The sequence below is a fragment of the Zosterops lateralis genome (genome assembly GCF_965231275.1).
Source record: "Zosterops lateralis genome assembly, chromosome: 12".
In the NCBI taxonomy this organism is placed as follows: Eukaryota; Metazoa; Chordata; class Aves; order Passeriformes; family Zosteropidae; genus Zosterops; species Zosterops lateralis.
In genome coordinates, this window is record NC_139772.1 from 7185354 (window position 1) to 7207214 (window position 21861).

Sequence of the window (21861 nt, forward strand, 5' to 3'; positions counted from 1 at the left end):
CAGCCTGCCAGCCTCTACCTCTGTGAAGCTGAGCCTCCCTTTGGGGATGTGTGTACATCCATCTCCGTGCAGCTGCATTTTCTGGGTCCCTCCCTGATTCCACCAGGAAGCTGGGAGATGGAAGGGAGGGTTATAAGGGGAGGAGGAGTGATGAAAATATCAGACTTCCCCAAATATCTCCAAGTGATAAAGCCAAAGTTTTAGTGGCTTCCTACATCCCATCTGCCTCATGAATTACTTTACCTCACCACCAAAGCCCTCCCAGATCCGCATGGCAGCTCTCTTCTCCAGGAGAGAGAAGTTAGGATGTGAAGTAGCCTAGGTGATAGAAATCCAGTAAGCTCACATCCAAAGAGATGAGAAAGGGAATTCCCACTGAACAGAGAAACCACCATAGCAACTATTGAATCTGACCATCTAAAATCAGCACCAACTTCTGAAGGTGTTTGTTTTCCTTCTGAATCATTCAAGAACAATTAAAACATGTTGCTATCTTGAATCTTTGCTTGCATGAACAGATGAAAATAGTGCTGGACTACATTTTTTTCCTAAACTTAAATGGAAGAAAGTGTTCAATTGCAAATTATAAACCATGGGAATATTGAAGGATTTGCTAAAATTGAATCAAGTTGCAGAGATACATGTTTTCTGAATATAAAATGTAAAATAAGCCCTAATATTTTAATCACATTTTTACAGAAGTTTCCGTCTGAAATGATGTTAGAAGATTTTCAATAACACACAAGGACAAAGAACCACCTTCCTCTGGTTTAGAAAGGGACAAGAACAAGGATGTTCTCATTTTAAATTATGCAGAGGAGAATATAAAATGTTTGATTCTACTTATACTGCAAACATTCATCTTGTTATGCCAATAACTCAGTTTGATAGTGTGGGTAGTTAATGTTCAGAGTAGGGCAGGACATTGATGAAAACACCCTGGGAGCTTTGAGGAATAACCAATCCATAGGACAGGAAGGACAGGACTGGAACATAATTAGACATGAAGCCATCACCTTACACATTAAGGTGTTGTAGACAAATTACAAGCTCAAGACTTGATTAAAATATTCAGTATGATCAAAGAATGAATAAATGCAAATATGCATCAAACACCACACCTTTGTCCCTGAAAACAGTATGATATATATTCCACATTGGAAGGCCAGAGTTTCCTCAATTCCTTTGAGCAGAAGATAGATGTCCATTTACATAATTTCTCTTACAGGATCATGTTTCCTTTTGCAATTTCTCTTCAATTCTGTGTAACAGGTATTTAAGAATCCAGTATTTTAAAAAATTAAGTTCAAGATAAGAGAAAAATCTGTTAAAAATTTACAGCACAGTTTTGAAATGAAGCTTTATTTTAAAAATACTTTTTCCAAAAACATCCTGAAAACAAGATTAGTGGCTATTCTTATGCTGACATATCTCAAATTATTGTTGTATCCACCTCACAGAAATTTCTCAGATAGAGATATCCATCTTATGGAGACTGGACTGGTTTGCTTGGGTTTTATTTGTTTGGTTTTTATTTTCCTATTTTACACTCCATGCTCAGCTGAATTTAAAGATCACAAACATGAGATATAAAAACATTAGTTCGGCACTTAGAGCAGACAGAACAAATGTTAAACTTAAAAGGCTTCAAGTAAAGCTCCAGCATTGAGCATGTAGCTGGAAATAGGACATCAATGAAACAAGAATATCTTCTGAGTCGTAGCAAAATAGTTTAAGAAAACCCACAATTAGTCAAATGCTGTATTACAGAAAAGTAGCAATCAAAATAAGAAAAGCCCAACATTCTTCATTTCTATCATAATATTACATCTTATTTCTTTTCCAGTTTTTATTTCTAAAGCACATCTTACAATGTACAGATCCATCTTTCATAACCAGAAATAAAATGCTTCCTGCATTTCTGAAGCTTTTTCAAAGACACAGTGAAACCAACAAATCAATACAGCAGCTTTTCCAGTTTTGAAAGAAAATATTTCCTCCTTCATCTTTACATGATTCTACCTTGGAAGCACCTGCTGGAATGCAAACTACTGACCTTGACCACACAAAAAACACTCCCAGCAGTTGTTAACTTAAGAGCTTTAACTCACTAACAGCAAATTCACCTTGGACCCAAGAAACACTTCCTACCTTCATGCCTGGTTTCAAATCTCAATGTAAATAAACATCCTTCAGTTTTAAACTCTGATCTTGAAGTTAAATTTCTCCACAAAGGAAGAGAGAAATTCTAAGCAGTATCATTAGCACAACTGATCAGTACCATTAAGTATTCATAGGTGACAAAACATGCATTGGTGACAACGGCTGGATGAACCCATCACACCCACACTGGTTTCAAGTATTTATGAAAAATACCTCACATAACATGTCTTTAATAATCTCCTTCAGCCTAGGTTTACCCAGGAAATGTGTTCCTGGAGACCCTCTGTAATCTTCACTCAGTTCCTGGGCTCTCCTACTCTGTCTTTCTGTCACTTTCATTTAAAAATGAAAGCTCATTCCAAACTGGTGGAAATTTTATTTGTAATTTCAATGTTACTTGCAGAAGTGCCCCAACACTCCAGACTCAAATGTTCTGTGCTAGCACCACTCAGCTCGGAGCACTTTTGACACAGAAACTCAACTGTTAATGAGCAAGTTCTCAACGTGATTCTGGCTTGAGTGTGGTACAGCATAACTCCATGGTTAATAAAGATCAAGTTTTGTAGGCAGTGCAAAGGGCTAGAAAAAGAACATTCCCACGTACTCATCACCTGCAAACCTGTACTTATGTCTAAATATGTAAAGACAAAATTAGAATTCTTATTCCACCTAGGACTCATGTGAGAATCATTACTAACAACTGCCTGTTTGCTGGATTTCAAACAAAAGCCATGGACACAGAGCCTTCTTTCAACCTTGCCCATGTTTGCCAAGCACTGGCAGCTCAATCCAAATACCCCAAAGCCACTGCCTGTGCAGGTCCCCTGGGAACACACCTTGCACAGAGAGGCTGTGTGAAAGACATTGTTGAACGTTAACATTGATTGAGAATGTCCACACTTGCAAAAAACGGCTCAAGTATTTTCAATCTGTTCTAAAAGTAAATTTGAACGGGAGAGAGGAGAAAAAAAAATTGTCAATCAGATTAAACGCAGCATGTCAATGGAATTGTTAAATGCTCCAAAAGCAATACTGAGGTACTGCAGTCTGAGAACATGTTTAAAACTGAATTCACAAATACCAAAATGGTCAAAGGAGTTCCACACAAGAAACTTCTTCCCAAACCCAGAGGTATCAGAGAGGTGCTTGGAAAACAAACACACTTGTAATTTACTTTGCATGAGTAATCTAAGTAAAGGACACTCAATCCCAATGTTCAAATTCCTTTACAAGCATAGAAAAAAGTGTCACAAAAGTGCTCTTTTGCAACCAGCTTCAAGGATTATTGGATTCATGCTTGTACAATGTACTTTCCAACATGGGCTCAGAAAAGAAAATGGCACCTGGGGAAATGACAAGTTCTGTGATCACTCACTCCAAAACGGTTTCATAATACAGCAAGATAAAGTTATAGCTATAAAGAGCAAGACAGCTTTTGGTGGGTGTATGATCTAAACCTTTTTAATTTAAATGCTCTGTACTTCAGCTGCAGTGTAATCTTCTGCTCCCTTAAAAACAAAAATGGAATCAACTTTTTGGGATTATTCTGAGATCATAGACTAATCATTGTAACTTATTACAGTTCTGTTAAATAGAAAAGAAATTGTTTTCTAGCAAGTTGGGGGTTGAATTTGATGATCTGTACACGTCTTTTCTAACCCTAACTACTTGGTGAAATGGAAATATGTTAACTGTACAGGCTAAGAAAGTCAGCTTTCATAATTCTGAACATAAAACCAAAAAACTTTCATATACCACAAGTTCTCATTCATACATGTCTCCCTCTTGTCTTTGCCCAGTTCTCAGTATCCTCTCTCGTTAGTCTTCAACTTACAGTTCTGAAGAACAGTAAGAGGATAAAGAAAAAATAAAGCCCTGTTAGGGTTGCACTATAACAATTACCCTTCTGGGGCAGGCAAGAAGCCTACAATAAGTACAACTGAGTTTGATATTTAAATAAAATAAATGTGTTTGAAAGCTGATTACCTTAAATTTATCTTCTCAAGTAATTAAATTATTAGAGTTCAATTGTCACTCTGTGCCCTCTAGGTGCTCAGTGAGATGGTCATGACAGAGACAGTTATAATAAACTAAGATAATTATACATTATTAATAAAATCAATGTCAGCTGCCTTTAGCAAAATATGAATCATAACTTCAAAAAACAGATGCAAAGAACTTTTACAGACGATTCAAAGTTTTGTGGACATTAAAGAAATGCTCATAACCCTCTCCTTCACACTAAATCAATTCTGATTTTAAGTCCTTCCAAAGAACCCATATTCACAGCTCCACTGCATAGCAGCACTTCAGCACAGTGTGCCAGCAACCTGCACAGTGAGATCCAAGCTGCACCAGAGCCAACAGTGCAGCCTTCTGCCTCACATGGAAATTCCAGCTCTGACTGCCATCCAAGCAGGGAAAAGAAACTGCATCAAACACAATGTGAACTGCCCCCAAACCAAACAAAATTATCACTGTAAGTCCTGCTGCACTTCCTGCTGCAAGCTGCTTATTTCACCTGTTTCATACTAAAAGAAACTCCCAAGCCTGTACATTTGAAGCTCTGTGATGTTCCACATATTCAAAGCTCTCACGGCAACAAACCTGCAGGTGCTGCTAAAGGAAGGGATACAGAAACCAAGACAAGCCACTGCTGTAACTGCCTTGGGTCAGCTCGACCTGGGGCCAGAGCTCCTCTTGTATCAATCACAAACAGTGCCAAAGAAAAACTCAATCCTGTGATGAAGTAGTTCAACTAGGAACAGATAAACCAGTGACACATGCAACACCCCACCAATTTTATTGCTGGAAGGAAAGCAAAATTCTTCTTAACCTACAAGCCCCTTTGACAAAAATTAATATGAAGAAACAGCAATTCTTTTTCCCAGGAGATACTAGCATTTGGCAGCACATGTGAAAGACCTGGCAAAATATGGGAACCTGATTTTCCCCCCTCAAAAACTGACACTGTTTGGGAACTACTTTCAAAACGCTGAGGTATCACTGAAGAGCATCGCTGGTTACAAATTAACAAAGACGACAGACTTAGCTCCTGAATACACTTTCAGGGACTCAAAACACAATTGTCAATTAACTTGGTATGTCTCTATACACTGCTGTTCCAGAAGTGCATCTGATGCTAGAAGAATCTCTTCCATATCTAAAGTCTCTTGGAAGGCTTCATTTCCATTCACTTTCATACCTTTTTCACCCGAACTGCTCACAGTAAATCCAGCTTTCCTCATATGCAGAGCATTTCACACACAGAAGTATTGCCACCCTGCACCTTAAGGTTCTTAGAAAATCCTTTCATTGACTAAAGGAGCACTTAAATATTTTTACAACACGGTGCTCAAAGGAGAATGGTCTTCTTAAGAAGTTATTTACCAAAATGCATAATTAAAATTTCCCTTTGATACATTGCTCCTGCATCTGAGCATACAACATTCTGAGAGCAAAAAAAATTCAGATGTTGGAATGAAGTTGACAGAAAAAATTAAAAGGTACAAAATCAGAATGCAACTGCAGGCGGAAAAGCAGTGCATTTAAAGTATATTCAGCCCCAGGATAATTAAGGTCTACTTAAAAAAAAAGATCTTTCAATAAAATGCATTTGGCACAGTGCGATGAAAGGTTGCAAAACCCCCAAAGGTTAGGCACTGTTATCCTGTTTAAACATAATTAACTGGCAATAATGAGCTATCATTTCCTACAAGGAAAGTGATAATTACTGCCACACGTCATACAAGTAGTTAACATACATGAAATAGTTCCATTACTTGGTAGGGGGGGAGAACAGACAGAGAGGATTCTCTTAGAATTATTAGTTGGATAACTGGATTTTAAATACAAGAAAAAAATTGAGTTCTGGTCTCTAAAAGACTTTGATGGAACTTTAACAAACCCAATCCATATTTGTTCAAAAAGCAAGCAAGTGTGCAGGAGTGAATGCAAACTTCTTAAATTAGAAAAAGGGCAGCAGCTAAGAAATCAAATGATGACTAAAAAATTAAGGACTGAGTTGACTAAATGCTACCAAGAGAAACGAAGAGTGTACTGTGTTTACTTAGGAGGACAACATGATCAAGATTGATTTCAAAAAGCTATTTTTACTCTCCTTTAAATATAGGCCAAAACCAAGTTCTTTGCCTTAACTAAGCAAATTCAATGACCGATTAATCAAACTTTTACAGTCTCAGATACCAAAGGATGATCTATCAATCTCTGCTATCCAACTGAACTAATCATATTTAAATGGCAATTATGACAGCAACTTCCTATAGAAGTGAATTAATGGATCATATAATCAGCACAATATCCTGTGCTAATCATTTCTGACTCACTACTTCAAAAACATATGTTATTAATCTTTAAATTAATGAAAAAATAGCAGGTTATTGTGTCCAAAATATTGTTCACATTCATCTAATGCTAAAAAAATTGGTCCTTTTCAGACTGTCCCATTGAATCCTTCAATTTCTTTAAAAATATAACATTTCCCTAGTAATTTAAGTGACAATTAATAAAACTCTCTATATACTTGCGAGTATTCAGGATTCCAGACAACATCTATGATTTCCTCTAAAGACAGTACAAGCAGATCTTATAAAACTCCTGTGCCAGCTCACAGATAACAACAGCGCAGGATTAATCATTTTTGCTATAGCAACCACTGCACTGCAATTACCATAGTGACATGAGAAGAATAGAAAAAGTAATAATGAAGAGCTCTCACTTGTTTGGAGCAATGTGGCAGCTAAGTAAGTGCAGAATTCTCTAGTGCCCAACTCTGCTCACCTTAACCAATTGAAATGCCATTTGTAATAGATGTCAAAAAGCATTTCTGATTAATTTTTAAAAGGGCAATACAAATTTGTCAATTGTTCCCTGTCCTTTGATCAGACTGATGTACAAATCACTGCTATCATGTAACAGGGGGGAGTGCTACTTATTACAGAGGTTCCAGCTTAGCCATAAAGTGTAAGGTCTACTCCATTACCATAAATGGATTGATACATACACACATCTTTCTGTGTAATTTTCCATTAAAATACATACACACATATATATATGAATGTACTGGACTTCCAGAGGCATACAAACATACATTTGCATAGTTTTTAAATGGAAAAAAATCTTTATTTTTTCAATACTTCAGGAACACTTGGTACTAAGATTATACCAACATCTGTGACATTCTTGTGAGTCACCTAATTGCTGATTTTTCCAACTCCACTTATCCAAATAATTTATACTTGACAGCTGTTGTTCAACCTGCTTTGTTTAGGGAAGGAAATCTTACCCCAGATTAGTTGCTTTTGGAAGTTCTCAGTCAGAATCTTATACAAAGCTCCCCTCTTTTTTCAAATGACTGGTAAATACTCATGGCTGAAAAGGATACTTCAAATAAAATTTTCAGAAGTAGGAAAGAATGTTAGACAAAGTGACCTTTTGAAACAATGCTTGTTTTGTTAAGAGGCAGGTGTGATCAGTAAATCAAAATCTTGCACTGGAGGAGTGCAGGAGGGCACAAGCAGAAGGGAGGGTGTGAGAGGGAAGGCACAGCCCCAAGCTCACAGCTGGACCTGACACCACTGCAGAGCCCAACATGCACAAGGTGAATTTATGACAGGTGGCAGAGTGAAAGCACAGAGACACAGAACCCTCTGAGAGCCTTGGCAAATGGCAGAGCTGGCACAGTAGCTGTGAGGTACAGAAAATGGCAAGGAAGGGGAAGGAAAATAGAGGCAGGCAAACCCAGGAGTAAGAATGTCAGAGGCTTGTGCCTGTATTGGGAACATTTCCAGTGCCAGTGGCTGTGTTCCAGCGCCAAGGGAGGATGCCTGTGGCAGAGCAGAGTGTGAGTGCACAGCACATCCTGCACCACGCACAGCTTGGCAAAACCCACCCAGGTAGAAGGCAGCACAATCTAACATCTCATTTTCCATTTCATTGTGGTATTTTGATTTGTTGTGCAATGAATCAGGCCCCATTACAGATAGCCAAATTATTCCAAACTGCAAGCCATCATACCTTAACTTCCTTTGACTTAAAACAATCATTGTTCTGTCATTTTTGAAATGGAAAACTGAAAACAGGAGAGGTTCAGGTCTGACAATCCATTTCTAGTAATGCATTGTCTTTAACTCCAGCCCAGCACAAGCAGCTGTATGCTCAAAGCCAGGGTTTGGAAGCACCTAAATGTAAGCAGACACAGCACAGTGGGTAAATGCAGTTACTGTGACAGAGCAGCACTCTCATAAGAGGAGATTCTGCCCCTTCGCTCTTGAACTGGTGCAGAACAAATTAATTTAATGATAATTAACAGCGCAGGGCAATAAACAAGGGTGCTGGAACTCCAGCCCAGCAGTTCCTGGGCCACTGCCTTTCCTCCCAAGCTCAGCTGTACCACTGCCCTGCCATAGCACTGCATACTCCATTTGGCCACAGGTTCAAAATTTCAGCTTTAACATTGGAATGGTTCCACTTCTCTTTGCGAAGATTTCCCAGGGTTTATTACGATTCCATTAATAACTATAAATTTCTAAGATTATGATTTATCCTTTGGGTTCATTAGCTACCTAACACAGAGATAAAATTATCCTACATTAAGATAGCTTTTCACATTGCCATTGTTAAAAACTTACAAAAATATTTCTATTTAGTACCTATTAAGACACATTATTCAGAACATCAGCTCGGAAAATGATTACAAAAGACCCAGCACACTTAATTTTTTTTAAACTGCTAAAACTGCATTATTCTATTCTTTCCTTCATGTATTATATAGATAAGTATTCAAACTTGAAGATAAATAGTAAAATATTTTATTAAAACCTTGTAAAAGATTTTAGAAAATGGGGTAAACATTTCACAGAAGAGCCTGGGGCAGGGTTCAGGTTCTACCTGATTTCACTGCCTGTAGAGCTGATCTAAGGACCATCACCCATCCAGCAGAGGTGTCTGGCATTCACGTGTCAGCCTTAAAACACTTTTAAGTGGCAGCACAGAGCAAGTCAGTCACACTTTGGGTCCAAGAAGTTTAAGAAAGGTAATTTTCTTTAAAATAAGTTTTGGAAGAAAACATAGAAACAAGGCTACTGTTTGACAACATTTAAAGACACGCTCAGTCTCACTGTAACAAGTGTGTTGAATAAATACAGGAAATTATTTTTTTTAAAGTTATTTACAGTCAATTACGTCAGCAGAGTCAGGCCTGCAACACTTCGCCTCTGGTTGGAAAATGGTTATTTTAGTGCACAGAAAATTAGTATTTTTTGCACTACATTCTCTGTAACATGACAAAAACATTGATAAGCCACAATTGACTGGAAAGGTACATTCTAATAGAAAAATAGGGGCTTTCATTAACCCTTCCAAAAATAGATTTACATATAAATTAAATTTTTCTCCTGTCCAAAAGCCTTCCAGAACTTTCAATTACAACCATTAAGATTTTACCATGTTCCAGCAATTTTTATTCAAGTAATTTTATTTTATTTAGTCTTTATTAGTTCACACCAACGAAAAATTTAGGAACATTCAATCAGATAGTATTTTCTGAACAAGATTAGAGAAAAAAAATCGTGACAAATAAGTGTCTGATAAAATTAACTAAAGTGCTGCAACACACCTCAAAGCAACAAAAATTAGATACATGTGAGGCAGAATACTGGGATAACCAAAGCTGAATTTGTTATTAATTATTCCCAGACACTTCAAGATTTACAAATAGACATAACACATTAAAGAGAAAAAGCAGAGAAACAAAAACCCCATTTAGAGCCAAACACCTTTATTTGTTCTCTGGTGTAAGTAGCTAACCAAAACAGGAGAAAGCAACACTCAGGACAGTATAAAAGAAGAAAACTCACCAAAATCTGCAAACACGGACTGTCCAACAACTTTGGCACCACTGGGCATTTCCTTACTTTTCCCAACTTTAGAGAAGTTCCCATCCTAGCAAACAAGACAAAGATGATGGAAAGATTAAATTGCAGAGTAAGTGATAAAAACTGACCTCTGAACCAAAGAAAATACAGATCACTAACGGAGGGCTTTAACAGATAAGAGAGAGACATCTCAGCTACAGAAAAGACTGCACTCTTCAAAAATTGGAACTGAGTTTTGCATTTCTAATCCTGGATTCTTATGGAAATCCATCAATAGTAATATTCAGATACAATTTCCATATATTTTGCTGTGCTATGAAGAAGAGATTGGATTATTTCAGCAACATTATCTAAATGATAATTAAGTGATTATGAATACTCCTGTGCATTTTTGCATATTAACATGTGATTTTATAGACATATGCAATACATAACAACACACCTGCATAAAAATTAAAAATAGGGTCCTGATTTGCCTTCTAATTAGGAAATAAATGGATTTTCTATTATGTCTGGCTTAGAACTTGTTTTACTTCTCCTTTATTAAAATCTAGGCCTAGAGAAAACAATAGTCCATTATACCATCAGAAAGACAAAAAGTGCTGGATCACTGTTTATCATAGAACTGGATCCCAGCTGGCACAAACCCATTTTGAGATGTTGAGTTTTTGCAGCCATATCAGATGAGCCAAGGCCCCTTCCCCAGTCCCTGCCATGAGCTCAGGCACAGAGCTCTGCACACAAATGCCCAGCAAGGCATTTGGGAATGGAGCAGAGTTATCCATATCCAACATGACTCACGTCATGTTTAGTTTGTAGACTTCAGTGCAACTCTGGACACAGCCAGTACTGTTTGTACTGCATGTCTGACTATATATCCTTACCTTGACATGTAATTTATAATGATTCTGATGAGAAAAATTTAAATTGATGCATTTCCATGCAGTGAAATAGAAGAGGCCCTCAGCTGACCCTAAAAGCATAACTTGTATAGGCAAATATTTTAAAAGCATTTTACAGTGCATCAATGAAGGGAATTACTTTTTTCTACAAAGAGCAGTTTAACAGCCTCTAATGGATCAGTTAAGGTATTTGTAGTTTCACACACATGGCCAAGCATTTTTTATGTATGGCCTATTTCCCCAGGTTGATTGACTCCAAAGAACAGAATTCTTTTTCTTTCTAAAGATAAGAAAATCAATACAAAATGTATAATGCATGATTATATTTAGAATGAATCCAAAATTTATAAGAAAATTTTAAAAAAAACCCCATCAACAAGACAAACACTTTGTGTACTTACAAACAGTCAATAAACAATGATTTTTTTTTAAATCTACCTAAAGCTGTAAATACAAGATTCATGACTCACTGCTTTCATTAATCTGGGAGAAGACGGCCAGGTTCTCTCAGATAAGACTCTGTTCTACAGTGACTCACTGTGATACAATGGATTCCTTTTCAGGCAAGCCCCCAAAAATTCAATCCCTTAACTAATAAGGAACATTAAGCACCTTCTGTTATCATTAAAAAGGGAAGTTACAGCTATAGTCCTCTTGGATAACAAGGTACAAAGATGCCCCAGGCCAGGATAGACAATACAAAAGCAGAATCTCAATAAATAAATAAATATTAATCCATTGATCTATTACTCTTCAACTCTGAATTTCAGTTATGATATTTAGTTAACACAGGATTTGAGATTTCCTCAAATGTAACTTGCACGTGTATTGTAACAGTCAGAAGTGACATTTTGAACCTCTGTCCTACAAAATCTTACCCAAGACCTGGAGTCCCACATGGATCTAACAAAGCTTGCTTAAAGACAGCAAGAATAAAACCAAACTCAACAGTCTTCAATCACTATAAGTAGTTATAAATCACTGTAAGTATCAGAAGATGACTCTTTGGGGTTTATAACTTGTCTGTGTTTCAACAGAGTGGTTGTGTTCTCTCTTACCTTATTTACCCATGTCTCAAACTGAATGGTTTTGGAATTTGGTGACGTGGTAAGGAACAAATCTATGAGGAAAATAGAAAAGAAATTAGATATTTAACAGTAGACTACACACACAAATATTTGATCATTTAGTAAATATATATAATTTTTAAAATATTACCTATTTTAGAAGTTATAAATACATTATATCCTAGTGATATATTAAGTAAGAAAGACTAAAAATACAGCCCTCAAAACTATTTTCATGTCTTGTACTCTTCGGTATAAATAAATATATATCAATAAATAGCAACTAGCCTTTTATTTGGGATATATTGAATTAAACAATAGATACACTGTTAACAGGACAAGAAAAGTAGATGGAGAAATATTTCTGGCTTCCTATACACTAAAATTCTCTCAAACATCAAAACAGTGCAAAATAGAGCTTCAAAGGATTTATCTGGCAAGGCCTAAAGAAGAGCTTATTTACTGCTTTTTTAGAAAAGTCCCCACATTAGAAAAATAGGAAGAAAAAGCTTTTATTTTAAAAAAAGTGGAGATTGAGGAATAAAAAAATAAAATTAAAAATTAAATCCAGTGTTAAGAAATTCAGATTTAAGAAAACTACTCTTTTATATTTAAACATTTGTTTTCTTTTTCTTTGTCTCCTCCCTCCCTGCAATTTCAACTGCCATTCTTTGAGATAGAACACAATGGTTACATTGCAGGAAAAAGGGGGAAAAAAAAGAAAAGAGAATATTAATGCTTTACCCTGAGGTGTTTTACTGAATAAGCAGATAGATGGCTGTACAGGGAATTTCAAATGGCACAGAGTAAGGGATATTGTCTTCCAGGGGAAAAAATCCAGCAACAAACAACAACCACAAAACTGGAAACCTCCCTACACCTTACAAGAAAAACTCAAACAAAACCCCACATATACACAAAAAACTACAAAGATTCTCCGCATCCATTTCTCTCCCCCTACAGCTTAAAAGCTCTACCATGTAATTTTATTCTTCTGAATATCTGAAATGCCCATTTCCTTTACAGCACACACGAAAAGCATGATAGTGTGTGCTTCATTTGAATGAATTACAGTGATACTTAAGGACTTCTTGAAGGTGAGACAAAAGTAATGAAAATAATCTGAAGACAGCATAAATGTAAGTTAGAAAACTTACATATACTTTCGAACATTAACTTTGCATCTAGAAGGAAGCTTGTGCAACACTGTTGATTACTATCAGATATAAGCCAGAAAAATATTTTAAAAATCCAATACATTCACAGGGTGAGAAAGAGAAACATGAAACAACAGAAGCCTTAACTAATTTTCCTACAGGCCAGGATGCCACTATATATTAAAAAATGCTACTGAAGTTTAAATAATTATTTCAAGTGGGGTCCTTGCTGTACTTGGTAGTGAAATTTACACTCAGCGCTGGGCTCTGCTGCACACAGGTTATGCTACAACAGGCTCTGAAGTGTTCTTCTGAAATACCCAGCAAAGGATGAGCTGGGGCAGGCTGGCTGACCCTCACAGCCATTGTGTCTGCACTGTGAGCTCTCCCCACCACCTCTGTGACTCCATCTCCACTGCAGAGCTGACCTCCCCCTTCACTGCTGAGTCAATCCTCTCTCTGCTCAGTCCTCGGTGCAAGGGGAGATCCTGGGGAGCAGCAGATCAGCATTCCCTCAGCTCATGCTGTTTACAGATACTTTGGGACTCTGTCCCAGGCTGAGACAAAGTGGCACAGTTGCCAACACCAGACATGACTCAGCCAATGTCACTGTGCTAGAACCTGCTCCAGCTCCCTCAGCCTTTCCTCAGCAGAGAGATGCTCCAGTCCCTTCCCCCTGTTTGTCACCCTTGGCTGGCCGTGCTCCAGGAGCTCCATGTCTCTCTGGTTCTGAGGAGCCCAGAGCTGGGCGCAGCACTCCAGGTGATCCTCACTAGGGCTGACCAGAGGGGCAAGGTCATCTCCCTGACCTGCCCCAGTGCTCTTTCTAAAGGCCCCCAGGATCCCACTGGCCTTACAGCCACCAGGACACAGTGCTGGCTCACAGTGCTGTCCCCCAGGCCCTTCTCAGAGCTGCTCCAGGTCACCCCCAGCCCGTGCTGGTGCTGGGCTTTTTCCTGTCTGGGTGCAGGACCCTGCACTGCCTTTCTCTCCAGCAGCTTAGAGACAGTGACATTCAGCAACTTTCCTGTTTTGCATCGAACTCCCTCCCCCAAACCAGCCTCTCTTTAAAGTCAGTAAATTGCTTTTGCCCTCTGTTCCTCTCCATGTACTCCTCCATCTCCTTTTCCTAACTCCAGGCACGTAACATCATACAGAACGAATGGAACCAACACAGCAGAGCAGCTCCAAGGCTGCTGTAATGTCACACTGCACTGGCAAAATGCAAAGGCAGGCTCAGAGAGCAGATAATCTTCTAAAAATAGTGAAGAGGAGCTGTGCCACGCTGTTCCTGCATTAAAGAAACAAGCTGTGATTTCCCACAGGACAACTTAATACAGGTACAGCAACACCACCTCTAGTTCTAGAGCCCTCTGAACCAATTCCACTGGTACTTTATTGCCAATTGTCCTCCTTTTTATCCTTAAACCTTCTTAGAAGCTACATGTTTGAAATGCTCATGCATGAGTCTGGGATTAAACTCCCTTGCACTGAAATCAAATTGTTAATATTTACAAGTAAATATTATTATATTGTTATTATTATATTTTTATAATATATATTATTTCTTGTATACATTAATTATAATATACATTATTATTGTTATTATTATTACATTGTTATTATTTACAAGTAATTGACATTTTGATCAAGAACGTCAGAGATTTCAAACCCAGTAAAACAAAAGCATTTCTTTTAACAGCAGTATAAAAAGGTGATGTAATTTTCACACTAGAAGTAATTATTCACAAATTTGTATAGTTCAGAATTACAAGTGTTTTCTCCCAACTTTGTGAAAGAAATGTATAAGAAAAAACAAGTCCTGTCTGGAACAGTGTTCTAGACTGTTAATTCCCAAATGTTACTTTCAACCTACCTTACTTTATGATTCTTTGTGGTTTGATTATGTAGGTTTTTGACTCCAAGAGCATCTCAGAGCGGAAACAAGTAAGAATCTGTGCACTTTATAAATAACTAACAGCTAGAGCAAAGAATCCTTGCAAGCATTTCCTTTCCAAAGGAATGGTGTCCACAACATAATCTCCCACCTCCCTGCTACTGCTTTCCATCTCTATTATTACTAAATTATTAAATATGTAAGAGCTGCAGTAGAACAGATGGAGCCAACAAATGCATTAATATCTGTATGATCAGCACTGGGGTTACACAACACTGAATACATATACAGTTCTTTTCTACACTTTTTGGTTTACAGTACACTAATCATGTTGAAAACCGTAACATTTCTGTTTTGCTTCTGGCTATATCAAGAAAACTCAGCCTCTTTTTCCTACAAGGAATGCCTATCATATTACATATGCTCAGAAAAAGTCTCTTGTCTGTGGGTAAGCTGCCCACTGCCTTTAAAGGCAGTTCAGGTTGCAATTTTAGCTTTAAGAAACAGCATCTATTCCATAAAGATCTCTAAGTTTAAAAAACACAAAGTATTGAGGGCTGTTCAAATTCTTATGACCCTAACAACTGCACAGTGAGAGGTATTCCCCACCTGAGGTTATTAATTCAATTAATTTGGAACTCAACAAGCAATTATTTACAGAATACAAAGGTTGTCTGTTTTACCAGACAACAGGTACATAAAGGGATGCTAAAAACAACAGGCAAGGGGTACCTTTAACAGTCCTGGGGTAGATTCTTTAGATAAACACATGGAAATATGAAACAGGAAGAGGAAAAAATCCACTTTTCTGCCGCTGCTGCCAGGAAAAGAATATTGAGTTAGCTGGATGGACCACTAGACGAAGCCTGCAGGGCACTGCTTGCATCCTTAATTTGTGACATGATGCAGCAAAGATAAGGAAAATACTTGATAGTTGGGATGGGGGAAGATCTTGATGTCAGATTCAAGCAGATTTCCTGAGATGTAGCACCTATGGCCTAAGTGAATGGATAGAAGTAAAAAACCAATATTGCCTGAGAGGAAACATTTCTTGTAAACAAATGGAAAGTAAAGTGTGTTCACATTTAAATACACTTTCCTATTTTGGATTTAACAGCCAGTGATTAACATGAATACCAAATAAGTAATTGGAATACTCATCAACAAAATTCAACAGCTTAGGAATACGATAAGGAAGCATGGAGGTACCCAGCATTTCAGATCTACAATACTGAAAATCAACTAAAATATATACCAGACACTTAATACAGAAGGTATCTGATAATGCTGCAACACAAAACCACTGAGTATCAGCATTTTACTCACAACTTACCCTAAAAAGTGACTTGGTGAGCTAATTTGGCTACAACTTAATTTAACAGGCTTAGTAATAAAGATGCTGCTATCCGAGCTTTGCTACATCTGATCACCAATTAATATATATATAAAAATACTGAAGTCAGCATACATTCTTACCAAAAAACGATAGAGATTATTAGAATGTATGTCTCTGCCTGCAAAAGTGAAGCTATTCAAGTACTGTGCTCCAAGCTCCAATAACCTAAAGCTCGTTATAGAGGAACCACAGCACTTCCATTCATCTTCATTTGATAGGATCAGGGAATTTTGACACTGTATCAACATATGGCCCACTGAAGACTGAAAAATCTCCCCTGAAAGCAACGTAAAACTTGACTGCCTAGACTGCACTGAGTTTATTTAGTGATTTAGAACTACCCTGTATCAATGTCTAAGTCACCCCAGACACAGCCACAAACACTAAAATTGTGACTTGAACACAGCACATCCCATCTTGAGCTAGCTACATTTCTGGCAATGTTTGTGCAGTGTATCTAAAGGAGCTTTACCTAACTAGTGCTGTCTACAGTGGCCCATCTTGGGTGGCAAGAGCACAGCATTTGTGCCATGGGGCCTGGGAACCAGAGACCTGCACTGAAGATAAGCAGCTACTGGGAACCCAGTGCCTGGAGAAGGGTCACCAAACTCATCCAAGGGCAGGAGCACCTCTCCTGTGGAGATGGGCTGGGAGCTGGGGCTGCTCAGGCTGGAGGAGAAACCTCAGAGCCCCTTCCAGGACATAAGAGAGCTGGGGAGGGGCTTTGGACAAGGACATGCAGAGACAGGGCAAAGGGGAATGGTCTCCAGCTGAAAGAGAGCAGGTTTAGGTTAAAAGTAAGAAATTCTCCCCTATTAGGGTGGTGAGACCCTGGCACAGGGTGCCCCCAGAAGCTGTGGCTGCCCCATCCCTGGCAGGGGGCTGGAACTGGATGAGATTTAAGATAACTTCTAACCCAAACCATTCTGTGATAATTGCAACAGCTTATGGGTCATGACAAAGGAAATCCAAAAAAAGGACAGATTTAAATGCAGGGCAGCATTTGAACACCTTAAATGTGAAAGCATTTCTACTTTTCCTGTAAACATTTTGCTGCAGAAATAAACATACAGGCAGTTTCCAACCACCCACCTCTACTCCCAACAGCAGGTCCAGCTCTGATCCATACATATCTCGTGGTTTTTCTCATACAGCCAATTCTAGACTCCTCTCAACCCAGTCTTATGCAGCTATGCTTCCCTTATTCCACATACCATTAGGTCAGTCCTCCTCTAAGAACTTCAAGCCCATCTGAAATGAACATCATCTTTTTGCAGAAATTCATCCAGGGTTTGCTCCTCACTATCTCCAACTAAATTCCCTACCTTCAGCCTGGATTTCTACCCCACTTCCTTTCTCCTTCCCCTTCCTGTGCACCCATTTCTGCCTTTGGCCCCCTGCCCTCATTTGAGCACCCCAAACACTGGCCATAGTCCAGAGGCACAATGGAAGGGAAGGATTCCCTAATCCCTGGCTATGGCACGGGCTCTACTGATGGCTGGTTGAGAAAGGCAGCAAGAGCTGGTGAGGAAAACAGCAACGGTGACCCAGTTGATATTTCTGAAACCTGTTTCAAACATATTTTCGATTGATCTTTTCAACAGTAAATAAACACACAGTATTACAGTCTCACCCTACTTCCACTGATTTTACTGACTAAAACTAGAAATTGCAATAAAACGCAACTATACAGAACCTGCTCCAAGTTCACTTCTGACTACCCTTGTTATTTTCTGTCACTTTTGAGTGTTATAAAAATAGTACTATTTTTAGATGGAGCATTCATTTCACTAATGACTGATTTGACCTTTCTGTTTAATGTCAGAGGGCTTTACTTCAGAATAAAACCCCTCAGCATCTGACTGTCTTGAGAAGCCACCAGGGTACAAGCAACATTAAGTTACTGCTTGATTTCACATTTACTTCAGAAGTTTAAGTTAATAAAGGAGGGGGAGAAGGTGCCCTTGTTATAAACATCATCACCACAGACAAGGCAGTACTCAATTAGAACATTTCTGTGTACTCTCCAAACATGACTAAAAATGTTTTCATCAATGTGCAAGAACAGGGGTGTTGATGTATATTCTCTAACCAGGAGTTACTTTCAGAGATGAGTGTGCCTGCTTTATCTATATATAAATAATGTGCTGAATTAAAAATCTCTGATTTGCAGCTTGTTGACAGAATAGTAATGTAACAACCGTATTAAAATCATTAAATGCCCTAAAACCCAAGGCAAAATAAAAGATAACTTTCCTCTATTTACATTACAGGTTAAACACTGGAAGGAAAAAAAGTATTTAAAACCAAACATCATTTACAATTTTTTTTTAGTTCTAACTACAAAATTTTAGTTGTACAGTGCTTCTATTACGTACAAACCTAATTTTATACAGGAAAGTTAGATATAGCCGGTTTTACTTCTTTACAACATGGTAACAGAAAATAAAATCTTACAATTTTCATGTTTCTGTTCCTAAGTTTTTCATTCAGGTAAAGAAACCCTTTATGTGTGGTATTCAGATTTGTCCAGCTGGCATTAGCTAGAGCAAATGGAGTACAACTTGAATTTTTGGTGCTAATTAAATGAAACAGTAACTTCCTCCACAGAAGAACTTAAGAAAAGCAAAAGGACTTCATATGTTCCAAACAAGCTAATTTGTGTTGGTGAATTTTTAAGAAATGCGCTTATAATAAGAGATTGTGATTTTTTCTGTTCAAATGGCTCTTTCAAAATTCAGTAAGTATTTACCGGAATTATTTAGTAAAACAGGTGGTAAACAATAATAAATGACATAACTAAGCACTACAATCCCTTTCATTCTTAAAAATTACTATAGAAGGAATTAATATATATTAATTTAAAAGCTTTGCAAACTTCAAATCAGATTTATGCTTTAGATTTCTGCTGCTGAATACACAGAGCAGGTGGGACTATCCTTTTGGTTGTTAGCACTTCAAGCATGAGCTTTCAGACAGAAAATGCTCTTTATTTTCAGAATATGGGCAACATATTGTTTTCTGTTCCTTGTTTTAAAGAACAGAAAATGATGATCCTCAAGAGTGCTTTCAGAACCCATTTTCACATTCATGTTTTCTCAACAAAATGCTACTTGGGGCAGAACCAATTTACTTCTCACCTGTATTAAGTTATTGATTCCCATAAAAATATAACTCTCCAGTGTATATAACTATATCAGTATATAATTAAAAATGGCAAAAGGAATAGCTTTTGAGACACTACATAATGGCAATTTTAAAATTAAAATTGCTAAGCAGATAGCAGAGATTATGGGCTCCTTTGGAAAGATTAGGAAAAAGGAAGCAAAACCTAAAGCTCTTTCTTTTCTCTAATGATCTGTACCCATCCCTTGGTTCTCTCTGTAAGGGAAGCTGTGAGTAAGAGAAGCCGTTGGCAAAAGCAGCCCAGTCCCAGCAGCAGGAGGGGATGCAGATAATTCCAGCTCTGCTTTGATTTGATGAGCTGGAACTTCCTGTGGTATTGAACACTGGGAAGGAGCAAGTGGAAGAATGGGGGTGACAGGAGATTGCATTGCCCATAACATTTTTAATTACAGATAATAAAGACTATCTGTAAAGAGTAGAAGTAATGAAAAACAAACAAAATTGTACTGACTAAAGTCCTCTGAAATATATCCTGTCAATCTTATATGATACATTTTTTGTCTCCATTATTTGTTGTAAATGCAGAGGTAAACTCTGCTATCAGAGCTAAAACAGTTAAGAAATGTAAAAAATTGGACCTGTTCAAGGAATGACACAGTGACATGGCTTTACTGAATATTGGCTCTGGGAGAAATGTAAGGGAGGGGGTAGAACCGGAGAGAACAACTTCACTTCAAATTTATACACACAACCCCCACGTCCCACCCAAGTTTTAAAATGCCACCAGCTACTTTGTTTGCCAGTTATTTTAATAGTGAATAAATGCAGATCTACTGCAGAAAATCATCTCTGCTGGTAATGTGAGCTGCAGAGAGACTACCAGCTTCCATGAAAAGGAAACTCACTGAAAATCTGGCATTGAGCATTTTACTATTTGCAGAATCTAGGTTTGAATGACTACAACAGAATATCACCCGTGATTTGAGCAATTGGTTTTCAAGAAGAAAACTATCTACATTTATACATTTAAACTAAGTGGGAATCAAAAAGAAAACACATTGTGAACGTTCTGGTACATTAGGTTTCTAAATTCCCAAACCAAAACAACATAAGAAAATTAACCACCAGAAATCAGTAAAGAGACTAGCAATTAGCTTACAGCAAGCTGTTTCTGACTAATGATTTTTCCACTTTAGTTTTCCCAACCCCAAATTTATGATTTTTCCTTCATTTTATATAAACAGCTCCAGAAATATCTCCAATTATACACACCACGTGCTAGTGTTCAACACAAGATCAGTTGTAAAACCAGCACCTCCAAACTGTGGAATCACATAACCAAGTGACACACAGAGTATTTAATACATCAGCTATTTTTCACAGTAGTCAAGGATACATTGACAGATGTACAGTATGAAGTTACAGTGGGATTCACAGTCCACGGCAGCTTTGTCTCATGCATTTGAGCACTTTAAAAGCATTTGTAGGGCCTGACTTCTTCATAGAAATCTTTTATCTCTGAATGCAAACAAATTTATGGTTTAATAATCCTGTTTTTTCCCCCTCCAAGCTTAGAAAGACAGCATTAGCCCTAAGTGAACATCTGACATTTTAGGACTTTAACAATAAAAGTAATGAAGTTGTCTAATTAGAAAAAAAAAATGACACAGCAAAATTATCGCTATCTTAAAAATTTCAACTGTGACATTTTTAAGAGAGGTCTCTTACTTGAGGATCCTGCTTTGGAAATGCTCACCTGGACTGTTTGCTTTATAAAATACACCTGATGGTAATCTGTTCAGACAAGCCTATTATTATTAGCTTCAAGATTATTTTCCTAAGCCAGCTGTGAAAAAGTACTAATGACAAATGTGAGTATGAATTAGGAGACACCCAGCAGCCCTGTTCTAACAGGGGCCACCACATCTGCCCCTCAGCCTGCAGCTTCAGTGGCAGGGATGGGAGGCTGCTTGACCAGCCCATTTCCAGACATCCCTTCCCAATTGAGCCACTCTGTGAAGCACATACTCCTCCCTGGAGCAACACATGCTTAATGTGCATGCAAAAGACACTTGAAAGTTTGCTATTTAGTTTATCCATTAAGCACATACAGAGCCTTTGGTAAAGGTTCTATACTGCAATTTTTTACATGTTTTTTTTAATGAAATTCCTGGTCTAACTCAAAATTCCTAACTGAATTAATAATTATAGGGAGCTGAGACTTCCACGTGAGGATGCTTTCTTTAAAAACAGCAGCA

At 37.8% G+C, this 21861-nt stretch overlaps 1 protein-coding gene across 1 annotated transcript in view; it reads right to left on the reverse strand.

Annotated features, from left to right (window-relative positions):
- The window catches only part of ITFG1 (integrin alpha FG-GAP repeat containing 1), a 72123-nt gene that overhangs the window by 37156 nt on the left and 13106 nt on the right, over nucleotides 1-21861 (reverse strand). Inside the window, exons 7-8 of the mRNA XM_083870353.1 lie at nucleotides 12019-12080; nucleotides 10041-10125 (exon numbers count right to left, since the gene is read on the reverse strand). Of these exons, the coding sequence (XP_083726479.1) occupies nucleotides 10041-10125; nucleotides 12019-12080 (147 nt within the window). The remainder of the gene's footprint in view (nucleotides 1-10040; nucleotides 10126-12018; nucleotides 12081-21861) is intronic.